General features: G+C 42.6%; 1 protein-coding gene across 1 annotated transcript; it reads left to right on the top strand.

Annotated features, from left to right (window-relative positions):
- The first annotated feature begins 8,437 nt into the window (after positions 1 to 8,437).
- On the top strand, positions 8,438 to 12,827 carry chrnb3a (cholinergic receptor nicotinic beta 3 subunit a). The gene is made up of 6 exons (XM_084556120.1): positions 8,438 to 8,479; positions 9,314 to 9,423; positions 9,587 to 10,100; positions 11,713 to 11,903; positions 12,177 to 12,393; positions 12,617 to 12,827. The coding sequence occupies exons 1-6, from the start codon at positions 8,453 to 8,455 to the stop codon at positions 12,749 to 12,751; spliced, it is 1,194 nt and encodes a 397-aa protein (XP_084412246.1). The 5' UTR covers positions 8,438 to 8,452; the 3' UTR covers positions 12,752 to 12,827.
- Positions 12,828 to 13,154: the final 327 nt, after the last annotated feature.

Raw genomic sequence — 13,154 nt, 5'->3', positions numbered from 1 at the left:
CCCATTTTACATGTAGTAAACTAAGCTCTGGACTAAACTCTATGGTATTAGTCAAATACTTTTTTTTTTTCTGATGATGCTTCATGAGGCTCCCTTGATGTGTATGAAATACATGGCTGGCCCTTGCATACTATGTTTAAAGAGCAGCTGAACATCCCCCTGACCCCAACCATCAATGATGCTCAAACGCAGCCGACTACACGCTGAACTGGAGAGCCTGGTACTCAGTAGGCTACTTGAGTAGAATGGAGATTTTAACTAACTCTCGAAACAAACGCCTATTTATTCAGTTATTTATTTAAATCACGTGTATTTGACAAGCACTGACTGCACCGTGGGCACACTGGGGCGCAATAATGGATTTTAAGAACATTATTTCCTTTTTAAACCTAATGTAATCAATGAACATATTTTAAAAAATACTGCATGGAAAAAATAAATAACCCACAGTTAATTGAGTTCTGCTTTCACAGCAATTGTCTGTCAAACATTTATTGGTGTCATATGTTTCCGTGGATGAGGACCAGATCTGTTCTCCCTCCACATCCTGTGACGGGCCAGCCCTCCTCTGTCCCGCCCTCGTTCAGGCTGCGCTCCGGCACCATCTATCTCCGCACCGGGACAGACGGAGAAAGAAGCTGCAGCGAAACAACAGGCGTCAGAACCGGAGGAAGGGGAAAAATAAAATAAAAAAAACAACAACACACAAGCTGCTGGTCCGCAGTGTGAAGGCGGTGCGTGTCCTACAAAGCCACCAACAATCGGCAACCCTTCATTATTGAAACTGGACATCGCAGCGCTACTCCCGGGGTCCCACTTGGCTGATGAGGAGATGCATCATCCTACAGGACAGTGTGAGCAGTAAAATGATCTGATCTTTACTGTGGGTCCATTCGGTCTCGCTGACACCAAGAGGAAGCATGAAGTTTGTGGTTGCGGTGTTGTGGTTCTGCCTGGCTCTTGGAAAAGCTACAATGCAAGGTAAGAATCTGGAAACACGGGGAACTGTTGAGCCTGCACAGCTGTTAGGATGTATCAAACCCGAAGAAGAAAAGCTTAACTGCTGATGAATACATTGTTGTTCCCGGTATGGGACAGTGTTGCACGATCAGAACACACCTCATCAGGTCAGATCAGTATTTAACCAGACTAACTGAGCAGTGTGCCGCGTCCTGCCTTCTCAATAAACAACGTGTTTTATAAAGAGGCGATGACACTGTGTCATTCAGACGTAATTGCACTTTTAATCGTGCGGGCTCGCAGGACAAAATCGTATGTACTCAGGTGAGAGGAGCACGGTCATGATTTATTTAAGCGTGAGCTCGCAGCGCCCCCCTGGGGATGCGGGACTGAGGATGGGCTGCACGGAACGCAACAGGAGAACTGCAAGAAGCAACAGAAATACTATTATTGCAGTTGCAAAAAAAAAAAAAAAAAAAAAAGAAGAATTCTTTTACATAATAAAACTCTGACTTAGATATCATACAGGCTCTTGACTAAAATGTTGTCATTGTGATGATGAGCTGCAAAAAAGCTGTGACTTGATCCGTCTGCTGTGTCTTCTTTTGTAAATGTGTGGGACAGGGTATGTTGTACACCAACAAATCTAATCCTGAGATGGAGTGGCCTTGGCAGCAGTACATGGCATGGCAGTCTATATATATGAAGTATAGTAGAGAGAAAGAGGGGAGTGGAGGTTGAAGGCAGTTAACCCTCCTTCTGTAACCAAGTAGCTGTGCTGGTGTCGTTCCACATTTAATTTCACGAGGAATCACATTTTAAAGCGTTGATTAATGACCCCTTGTAAACATAAAAAGGGTGATGGCATCAGATAAGGCACTGGCATTTAAATGTGGTGTTCACCCAGAGAACCAAAACTAACTAGACCTCTTAATGTGCAAATATCAAATATCGTTTTGACGTCTTCATCTCTGAGATTTCTGTCACCTGTCCTGCTAAGATGAAGTATGTTTTCTTTGCGGCGCTCACACTATTGGAGAATTACATTAAAACAAAAAAATCAACTGGATCACTTATTTTGGAAAACTGATGTCCTCCTTCTGTGAGAGCAGTTCCAGTTTGGTGTCGATACTACACGTACTGTATCATAGGTTGTGCACAGGTAAACACACATATGCAGTGTGATGTCCAGTGTGACTGTGTGAACCAATACGTTTGGACATGTGTGCTCATATACTTGAGGCAGTTAGAACTAATGGGCCAGTCCACTGCGAAAGGTCTCACTTGTGACACCTGTGGTGATGCCCTGTGGGTAAACAGGAGAGCAGCTACAGTTCAGATTGTTAATCTTGCTTTACCCTCTGCCTTTATTTTCCTTTCTGTCAATGGTCAGTAGGCATCTCATTAGTAATCAGAGACACGTAGAGGAGTTAAAGAACAAAATCCCTGGGAAAGACAAAAACACAAACTATGATTCATAATCCCCCCCCCCCTTCTGTTTTCCCTCTCTCTTAGTACCCCTCTCAGTGGTACATCCCGCTGTGGCTCAACGGTGAACAGATGGTAGCATTGTCAAGGTGATCATACCACTGTGTCGCCCGTGGGGTGATTCGGATTGAGGAGGAGCCAGGGTGCAGGTGTGCATGCTGGGTCACCCCTGTGTCTCTATCAATCAGCAAAGCTCTCGTTCTCTGTAACACACACACACACACAAAGTACATCCACACGGCACACATTGTTTTGTTACACCCACCTATTGCAAACACACGCACGCACTCGCAAATGCAGCATAATTTTTTCACAGTGAATCAAGCCCATCCCCCAAGCACCACAGCGCACGATCTAATCAATACATTCCTCTTTACCTCTGCTCAATCAACTATACACACACACGCACACACGGGGTCAATAGGGCTCTCTCTGAGGGAGGCAGCCGCCGCTCGTCCCCGCAGTGTTTGACTAGAGTGGCTGCTGTGTTTTTGTTGATGAGGATCTTAAAACAGAGCTGCTTCCCGTAGAGATGGTAGATGGCTGGGATCAGCTGAGTGAGCGTGCTGGTGCCCTGCTTCACGTCCTAACAAAGTGAGCAGGGATCTGATGCAATGGGTGGTAATCTATCTGTGTCTGAACATGGCTTGTTCTTTATCTTCTGAATCCAGCACACACGAGAGGATTCATTTGTGCCCAAGTACCTGGCCAAAAAGGCTCTCTTTGAGTTTGACTGACTGGGGAAGGATGTTTTTCAGTGTTTAATAAGTCAATAAGTGTTGAGTGAAAAGATGATTTTAGAATGTTTTTGCAAATGTATTATCAACAGAAATGTCTAATGTCTAACAAAGGCACTCACACCTTTAACTCAGTACATTTTAGAATCAGTCTTCTACAGTGAAAAGCTTTACATGATGTTTTCTGGTTCCTTCAGATTAGATGGACAGTGTATGTAAACAGCCATGTTCTGGTCTATCCTCAGATATCCTATGGGGTTTTAAGTCTGGCTTTATTTATCCACCCAAGGACGCTTCTCCTGGAATCACTTCAGGGCTTTATGCTGGGCTTCACAGTCAGGGTTAGAGGGGAACGGTAATGCCATTCTCATGTATCTCCACTCTGGAGCAAGGATTCATCAAGGACTCTTTGTGTTTGGCTGCACTCAGTATTCCTTCATCTCTAACTGTTCCTGCTGCTGACCCCCGTAGCATGATGCCGTCACCACCATGCTCACACACAGGGATGGTATTAGATGGGTGATGAGCAGTGCCTGGTGTCTGCCAGATATTGCGCTTGGAGTTCTGTGCAAGGACTTCAAAGTTTGCTCCGTAAGACTTGGGGCGATTGAAGCGTGCAGCTTTCTCAAGCACTGCTCGTCCAAACAGTGAGCAAAGGATTGAATGTGCTTGAGGCCTCCAGCTGCCGATGTACAGTATTTCCTTAAACAGTGCTGTACCCTGTCAGACCGTGCCTGTATGCCAAGGACAGGATGTGGTTCTATTTGAGGATGTGCTGTCAATACCCACTGATGACCAAGGCCAGCTGAGGACAAAGACATACTGTTGGGAATTTAAAAACAGAAAACAGATTTTGCCAAAATATGACGGCCGCTCGTCCAAGCGTCTTCAGCCTCACCACTGTATTTATTTGAGTCCTCAGCAATACGACTGCCACATTTGAAAAAGACGTAATGAACAATTGGTCGGGAAACGTGAAGAACAGACACTCACCTCTACTCACATAAAGAGATTAATTCTTTATTAGTGAGCTATTGGCAGATATGTCTGTTTGGTCAGTTTATCAGCAAAGCCATGCAGTCTATTTATAAATACATAATAAAGGATGCCCTTCCTATGCGTCTCTCCAGTGAACTACAGTAATGCAATGAAGAGGATTAAGTAATGTAGGCATGCAAGATGTCAGAGATTGTCTTGCACAGCAGAGAACAGTGTCTCTGTGTTTAGAAATGAGTTGAAATGGGAATTTGTTCTCTCCTTCCTATCTGTTTTGCTGTCTGTTCTCATTCCCCTTGCCCCAGTTAACGTATCTTTCTATACCAACCTCTCCCCTTCCCCCTCTCTCATCCCCTTTCTCATTCTGTCTCTCTCAGACGCTAGAGGGAATTGCCCTGGGTCACTCTGTCTCACTACTTCCCTTATCAGCTCTCTCCACTCCTCTGCTGCACACCCCTCGTTTGAGTGTTCGTTGATTCAAACTTCTCTCTTCTGTCCCTACATTACTGCAGGCTGTGCCAAATATCGGCCTCTTATGATGACAAATGCTGCGAGCTTTGAGCTGATAGAGCCGCTGAGTTACTGTGGGAGGCTCTCATGTGCCGCCGAAGTACAAATACCACATAATGCTTTGAGCGTCCAACGAATGCTGCTGTCATATGCGTTAGATATATACAGCTCAGGGACAATGTGACGTGCTCCTGATGAACAACTCTGGCTGTCAAAAAAATCAAGCATGGAAACTTGAAGTCACTAAACAGTCCCTGAACAGCCTGACTTCCAGACTGTATACTTTATGTTGGCCTGCTGATTTACAGTTTATATCTGTTCAATGTGGGTTTCAAACTCTTACACACTATATTATTATTTTAAACTGAACAAAACTTTGCTTGATTTTTTCCTTTAACTGTCTGCCAGAGACACATGACATCTCCCAGATGCTCACAAATCAGCGGCCGATGATGAAGTGAAAGCACAGTTCCTTCATCGCACTGTTTCCTGCTCTGCCTGAGCGCCACTCTTTAACTGACTATTATGTCCTGTGCCTGACTGCACAAAGTGCTCTGAGCTCCGTATGTCTCCCATGGCAATAGTTCTGTCTGAGGTGATCGTGTCAGCATGATCATTTTGTCAGCCTTGGGAACTCGGATGCATTCGCTCGGCCGTGACCAGCTGTCATTCCGAGGCTGGCGGAGTGTGTGCCTTACTCTGAGGCCCTGACTTAAATTTTCGTCCCGCTTGCTTTTCTGGGGAGATGGTGCATATTGTTTCATGTTCTTAAACATCTAAAACTTGGAAGGGTGACATTTATGTGCATATCTGCTCCATGTATGTGAGTCAATTAATCACATTTTTTAGAGCTGCACTGTTGAGTAATTTGTGTAAGTAAAAAGGGCATTTACTTTATTAAATGTATGAAATATAGGAAAATGCTGTTGGTTAGTTTTGTCAACTTAGCATGGGATGGCCCTAAAACATAAACCCTCCATCTGAGAATCTGAAATCAGTAGGTGATAAGAATGATGGTCCGGGCTGAAATACTATTCATAGGTACTGGATAACATTTTTTATCATTATTCACAGTACTCACCATGAAGTCGTTCACTTCCATTAAATCACCACCTTGAGGTTGTCGTTTGTGGTTGTGGAACTATTCTAAGGACTACCACGAAATTTTGTTCAGACGTTCATGTTTCTGGCCATTATCAAAAAAAGAATTAAAAATCCATCGTCAAGATTAAACCAATGGTAGGCTTACTTTGGATTTAGTGCTCATTAGCATATGGTAGTATAGTGTAAACATTGTCAAAATGGTATATGCTCAATATTAGCATAGCTGTATATTATACAATGTCTGCGCACCCTGCACACAATAGTAAAAGCTGCATGTTGGCAATCCACACCGGCCGAAAAAAAAACAGTGAAAATGACATCTAACTAGAGAAGCAGCAGTGACTTCAGTCCTTCATTAGTGTGCACAGGATGCACTCATTCAAATTACTGGGTGGTGGCCACCTGCATAATGCCAGCACTCAGAGTCCACCACATAATCACTATGGTTATGTGCATGAAAGACAAAAGAAAAGGCTTAAAATGGTAAATTAAATGAGACATTATGTAGCTATGTTAATAAAAACAAAATTATTTGTATATATTGTTTATAATTAAAATCTTTTTAACATGCGAGGTAGAAGTATGTTACTGGAACAGTATAGAAAACCCTGTGACAGACAGCTGAAAAGAAATCAGCATGTTTATCCTTTTTAAAAAAAATAATCTGTTGAACGGTTTTTGTTAATTAACTGTTAATGTCAGCACAGTATTTATCCGTTCCATGTGCACTATCCTGCTTTCTGTTTTGTCCTCGTCACTGTTTACTTCTTTGGATCCTTGCAGCTCAGGAGGACTTCGTATCACTGGCTGAGATGGAGGATTCCTTGCTGAGGAATCTTTTCAGGGGTTACCAGAAGTGGGTGCGCCCTGTCCAGCACGCAAATGACACCATCACAGTACGCTTCGGGCTGAAGATCTCACAGCTGGTTGACGTGGTGAGCAAATAAATAACACACATGAGACACAGACACTGCCTGCATGAACAAATCATATACTTTGTGAAATGCATCATGGTCGGTTGAGTTTATTTTGTAACTGTGCGGCGTTCTTTTAGGCTGCAGATTGTGTCTTTGTAATGTATGAGAAAGGTATCAGATAAATATAAAATTAGTAAGAAAGTGGTATTGAATGAAAAACACACTCGTTTTTCAGTTTTGCCCTCAGCAAAGTAAATATCTAAGTTGTTTTTATTTATGTATGAGTATTCTGCAGTTGCTTGCATTCAGGGCATAAATTGCATTTTTATTTAGGTTGACTGAGGAAGAAAGAAAATAATGGTTTTTAAAAGTCCAACTGGAGGCTTACAAATTCACTCTAGCTAAACTTAAACAGAGACCAGCTGGCAGTGGGATCAAAACAGCCACAGCATCTATAGAATAAATAAATATGGTAAAGACGAGGACATGACCTGAGCGTCTTCAGTGGTAACTCCGACTTTCCTGCCATACATTATGTATAATGTTAATACCACATAAGGGCATTTAACCCGTCTGCATTGATCACATTCTTGAGCAAAGTGGAGCCAGACAAAGAGGCTATAATGCCTTTCCTTAACAGCTATCTGTACCTCCTAAGGAAACTCTGTAGAAATTTATATTGCCGTATATATACTGCAACAAAGTTAATAAAATCCTGTTATAGGCTTCGGGGGATTGGCGTGTTATTTTTTTGAACAAAAGAGGAAAAGGTGAGGAAAGGAGCAAAGAAGTGAGCAAGTGAATTTTCACCTCTATATAGACCTTGAGGCAGCTTGGTGATTACTAGAGAGAGTCTGTGAGCCAAAGTTGGAAGATACTGTTTATTTCAAGCAAATAAACATAAATAGTTCAAGGTAAGGAAGAGAGCACGCAGTAAGGGGAGGACAGGAGAATGAGGATGGATGAGGAGGAGGATGAGGATTTAAAAGAGCAAAGACGGGAAAGAAGATTAAAAACAAAGATAGAGGAAGGGAGGTTAAAAGAGAGGTCTAAAGTGGTCTTTCATAGCAGCAGAGGAAGTAATGAGGCCATCAGGCTGAGAGGAACCAGACCGTATTTATTATTTACGCGAGGGCACACGTATGCAAAGCTGCTTGCCCCAACTCCACAGAGGGCAGGATTTCGTCTACATCAGCACTTTATACTCTTACTTTTACCATGAAGAAATAACATTTAGGAGAGGGCCATCTTGTGGTTTTCTGACTAAACTACTAATATTTACACCATATTATTTCTTTGTGCAATGATTTTTTTCCTGTGCTGAATCTCTCACAATGAAAAGCATTGTCGTATGCCCTCTTCTTAATCCCCCACCACCCTTTCTCAGTTGTTTTTGTGTACAGTGTACAGTATGTTATCATGTGGTTATTATATATTCATTTGCCAGTGATATCAGTCAATGAAACTTTATTTTCTAATTAAATGTTATAGCATACTCCAAAGCAAGGCACTTAAACCTGAAATGTGCTCCACTGTGCAGTGGAAGTAGTAAGCAACAGTAGCAATTAACCCTCCAGACAAAAATGATATACCTGCTGTTGGGCTTAAGTACTTTTTTTGCCTCCAGTTTCTGGTTTGGTCCTCACCTCATCATTAGCTTCTTCGTTCCCAGTAAGCAGATTAATAAATAGTGGACTCAGTTTCTTGAACATTTTCTTGCAGGATGAAAAGAACCAGCTCATGACTACGAATGTCTGGCTATGGCAGGTAAAGATGTCTACTATCCCAACCGTATTCAATATCTAGACGTTGGATCTTTCACATTTACTTGCATCACATATGCAAATGTTTGGTCTTGCCAAAGGACAATTAGAGAACATCGACTGCGTGTAAATAGTTTTCCATCCTATCTCCTAAAACTAATCCAGATCAAATAAGGGGGTCAAGTCTGTGCATACATTCTAGACAGAGGTGAGAACACACCCTCTGAGACTTGTTTTGGACTGACTGCGCTATACAGGTCGACAACATATCGATCTGTGATATATTGAATAATCAATAACCTATTACCTGAAGCAATATATATTATTGATCAGTTTCATTTTAGTCTGTCTTTGTCTTTGGTTGTTTTCTTTGTGCATTTTTACCAATATCCCAGTAATGAGCCATCTTACTACTGGACATATTAACTTAAGAATAATATAAAAAAAAAAAATCCTTAGCTTAGTGTGTGCTCTAAAACCTACTGTTATTTACATCAGAGTCATACTGCATGTCCTTTAAGACGTATTCTTATTCTTAATCGTTTGTTCAGTGGCATTTGTAATCATTGAAAATCACCTGTACTTGGACAAAATTTTATATTTCTAGGTATAATTAAATGGAAAAGTAACAGACATCTAGTAAATCTGTAAGAAAAAGACACACAGGCAAGGCAAAAAGCAGTTGTATTCACTGAAAGACATAAAGTAGTTTCCTTTGACTTTCTGCAGCGAGCCAATCTGCTGCTGTCCATGGTGCTGAAATGGCCTTATACAGATTTGTCGGCTAAGAGTGTTTTATGTATCTCATCATGTGTTTTTATTCTTTGTATATTTAAAGGAGTGGATTGATGTGAAGCTGAAGTGGAACCCAGATGACTATGGGGGCATCACCTCAATCAGAGTGCCTTCAGAGACTATATGGCTGCCTGACATCGTTCTGTATGAAAAGTGAGTTACACAGCACTCTCTGTACATTAGCAGCTCACCCTGAAGTAGTGCTTGGTAACTTTGATGCTCATTTGTAAACAAAATCAATTTTCCTTACCTTACTGCTGTCTCTCCCACTTGATTCTCACCCTGTCCTTGTGACTCTCTCCTTTTCTCCTGCCAGTGCCGATGGTCGCTTTGAAGGTTCCCTGATGACCAAAGCCATTGTGCGCTGGGACGGCACTATCACATGGACTCCACCCGCCAGCTATAAGTCCTCCTGCACCATGGACGTCACCTTCTTCCCCTTCGACCGACAGAACTGCTCCATGAAGTTCGGCTCCTGGACTTACGATGGAAACATGGTGGATCTGGTCCTGGTGGATCACTATGTGGATCGCAAGGACTTCTTTGACAACGGCGAGTGGGAGATCCTCAATGCCACGGGGATGAAGGGGAGCAGGAGGGATGGGGTGTACTGGTACCCGTTTGTCACCTACTCCTTCATCCTCAAAAGGCTGCCCTTGTTCTACACCCTCTTCCTCATCATCCCGTGCCTCGGCCTGTCCTTTCTTACTGTCCTGGTGTTCTATCTGCCGTCGGACGAAGGGGAGAAACTGTCACTTTCAACGTCAGTGCTGGTGTCGCTCACTGTGTTCCTGCTGGTCATAGAAGAAATCATTCCTTCATCCTCAAAGGTGGGTAACGTATGAGGGTTATCCATAGAAGCCTCTATGCTCACTCTCAGGTTTCTGCTGTGCTGTAGTTTTTCATCCACCCTGCTGTTCACTGTGTTCACTATCCTGACTGTAATCTTAATGGCAGCATGCCCCAATTTGCACAGATCCAAACCACAAACCACTCTTCTCAGTTTCTCAGTTACCTGCAGCATGAACTGTATGTCAACTCAATGAACAAGCCACTGCCTTTAGATATACCACAGTATATAGCAGAGCTCAAAGTGATAATGACAAGAATCATCCTTATTCTGTAGTTCACTGTTAATTATGTCTCCTAAATTTACGGTTATATTATTGCCTGAATATGCTATTTAAAGTTATTACATGCTATACACTGATCAGGCATAACATTATGAGAGACGTAAATAACATTGACCATCTTGTGACAATACAATGTTCTGTTGGAAAACCACTCACCTAGACCAGACCAGGCACCCCCTCCCCACAGCAATGGCACTCCTTGATGGCCTTGTTTGAATGGAGAGGAATCTGTGACTGCATGCTAGGCACTCAACATATTTTAAAGACAACTCTTCTTTCCAGCAAAAACAGATTTTGTGTACTTGCAATCTCTAGTGACGCTGGTAAATTCATAATTTAATACCACTATAATGTATCAAGAGATACAAAAAAAACAGAAAATCTTCAAAAGCCAGTATGCAAATTAAAGTCAAACCTCTCCCTAAATCTAATGAAAAACTAATTTTATAATTGACATGTACCACCCACCTAGACCAGACCAGGCACCCCCACCCCATAGCAATGACACTCCTTGATGGCAGCAGCCGTCCCCAGCAGGATGCAGCCTGACACAGACACACACACAAAAACAGTTTAGGAACAACTAAAAAAACATGAAGAACAGCACAAGCTGTTGACTATAGAAGACTTCACTTAAGTAGAATACTGACACATACAAATATGCTGGTAGTGTTATAAATATATATACTTTATCTACACTGTAATGGTTGTAAAACTCTATATTTTATGAGTAACTGCTCACTCTAGCTCTCCAAAGACTTCGCTAACCTTTCATTCACCTGCACGGGGAGGGTTTCAATTTTGTTGTCTGATTGAACCTATTCCCTGGACAATTTGGGTGGGTTCTGTTCGTGCGTGATTGACAGCTCCTTGACTCCCCTGATACAGCTGCTACGGTGGGACAACTTACACCTATATAAGCAAACCTCATGTTCCACCCGCCTAGTCAGACATAATAACCAGAAATTCTGCAGGGCCTTTAAAGTTTGCAATAAGTCCCTCTGAACTCTTGTGAGGTAGATGTAGGAAGTAAAATATATGCTGTAGTCCAAAACTGCACCAAAGCAGAGTACATGGGTACGTGTAAATTCCACCTTCGAGGACTTAAATTATTGTTCACTGCAACTTAAGACAGCCAGCGTTACTAAACAGTCACCCACCTCTAATGCAGCTTATTTATAATGCAATAACAGTGAAAGAAACGACTGATGCGTTATTTAGATTATAATTACAATGTGTTCCTTTAAAGCAGATAATATACATTTTAGAGTGAGCGTTTTGCCTGACGGCTTCATCTTTAATTCTACAGGTGATTCCACTAATCGGAGAGTACCTGCTCTTCATCATGATCTTTGTCACCTTCTCCATCATCGTCACCGTCTTTGTGATTAACGTCCACCATCGCTCCTCGGCCACCTACCACCCCATGGCCCCCTGGGTGAAGACCCTCTTTCTGCAGAGACTGCCCAGGATATTGTGCATGAGGGGGCACACTGACAGGTAACACACGATCAGCTGCAGTTAGAGGAATGTTTCTGTATTTTTTTTTTATATATATTGACACCACACTCGTAAATTTAGAGCCATAAAATTAAATGGAAAAGATTGGATTCAGTCTTGAGGCTCACTTGCACACACGTGAGAACACACAGCACTAAAGCCAATAATTTTACTTTGTCACCATGTCAGTTATTTGCCTTAAACACATGCCAGTGTAAATCAGACATACGTATGCCAAACATAAAGCATCACAGGCAGCACTATTGTCCTCAGATTCCACTTTCCAGATATGGAGATGCGCAGCCCAGAGCCGAAGCCACGGCGAGGCGCGGGGAGGAGGGGGGCTCCCGGCAACAGTGGCAGTCAGCAGAGAGGCCCCCTCGGAGGGAAGGAGGACGAGAACCAAGCTTGGCTAGCAATGCTGGAGAAAGCCACAAATTCTGTGCGCTACATCAGCCGTCACATCAAAAAGGAGCACTTCATACGGGAGGTGAGAGAGAGTGGGATGAATGTGTTTGAGTGCACAATTTCTTGAATTTCTCTGTCACGTCTTTTCAGTTGCTCAAACCTCACTCTCATTTTACTGTGCAACAAAGTGGTGGATGTGTTCTGATTGAGGGACGCTTTCATGAAAAAAAGATGTTGGCACAGACTCACACCTGTGGATGTTTGTTTTTGTCTCCCCTTGTCTGTCTGTCTGTCTGTCTCATCAGGTAGTACAAGACTGGAAATTTGTGGCTCAGGTGTTGGACAGGATTTTCCTGTGGGCCTTCCTCACAGTGTCAATACTGGGAACTATTCTAATCTTCACTCCTGCTCTGCAGATGTACTTCAGCACACCACCGTGAACACAAACTCACAAATACTCTCCAACAACTCTCTTGTTTTTCAGTCCGTCTTTGACTATGATTTATAGATAAAGCCCAATAAAACATTCATACTGTATATTTCTCTTGTAGAAACAAGCTCAGGCTACAAACTTTTACCTCCCTACAGTATCGTTTGCAGTCCGTGATGACCTCTGGAAGCTGCAATGTTCGAGATGCAACCTGTCCTTCACTGTAAGCTGCATGCACAGGGGTGCAACGGAGTGAAAGCAATAAGCAGGTTAAAGTAGCGTGTATGATTTGAATGCCCGTGTTTGTATAACTGTAATGGTGTAATTATACATGCAACAAAATGCACAATACATGGTTTATGAGTTGTTTGGTTTGTCACTGTCACGATGTCGCCCAGCCAGCTGTACTGTTT

Source organism: Chelon labrosus (genome assembly GCF_963514085.1).
Source record: "Chelon labrosus genome assembly, chromosome: 2".
Lineage (NCBI taxonomy): Eukaryota > Metazoa > Chordata > Actinopteri > Mugiliformes > Mugilidae > Chelon > Chelon labrosus.
This window is presented reverse-complemented; position numbering and strand designations above follow the sequence as displayed.

What these genes read in the sequence shown, in the direction of transcription:
- chrnb3a (XM_084556120.1), top strand. Translation starts at nt 8,453, where the DNA reads ATGACTACGAATGTCTGGCTATGGCAG. An exon ending in CGAATGTCTGGCTATGGCAG is followed by an intron (nt 8,480 to 9,313) that starts GTAAAGATGTCT and finishes GTATATTTAAAG; the next exon opens with GAGTGGATTGATGTGAAGCT. An exon ending in AGGAGCACTTCATACGGGAG is followed by an intron (nt 12,394 to 12,616) that starts GTGAGAGAGAGT and finishes CTGTCTCATCAG; the next exon opens with GTAGTACAAGACTGGAAATT.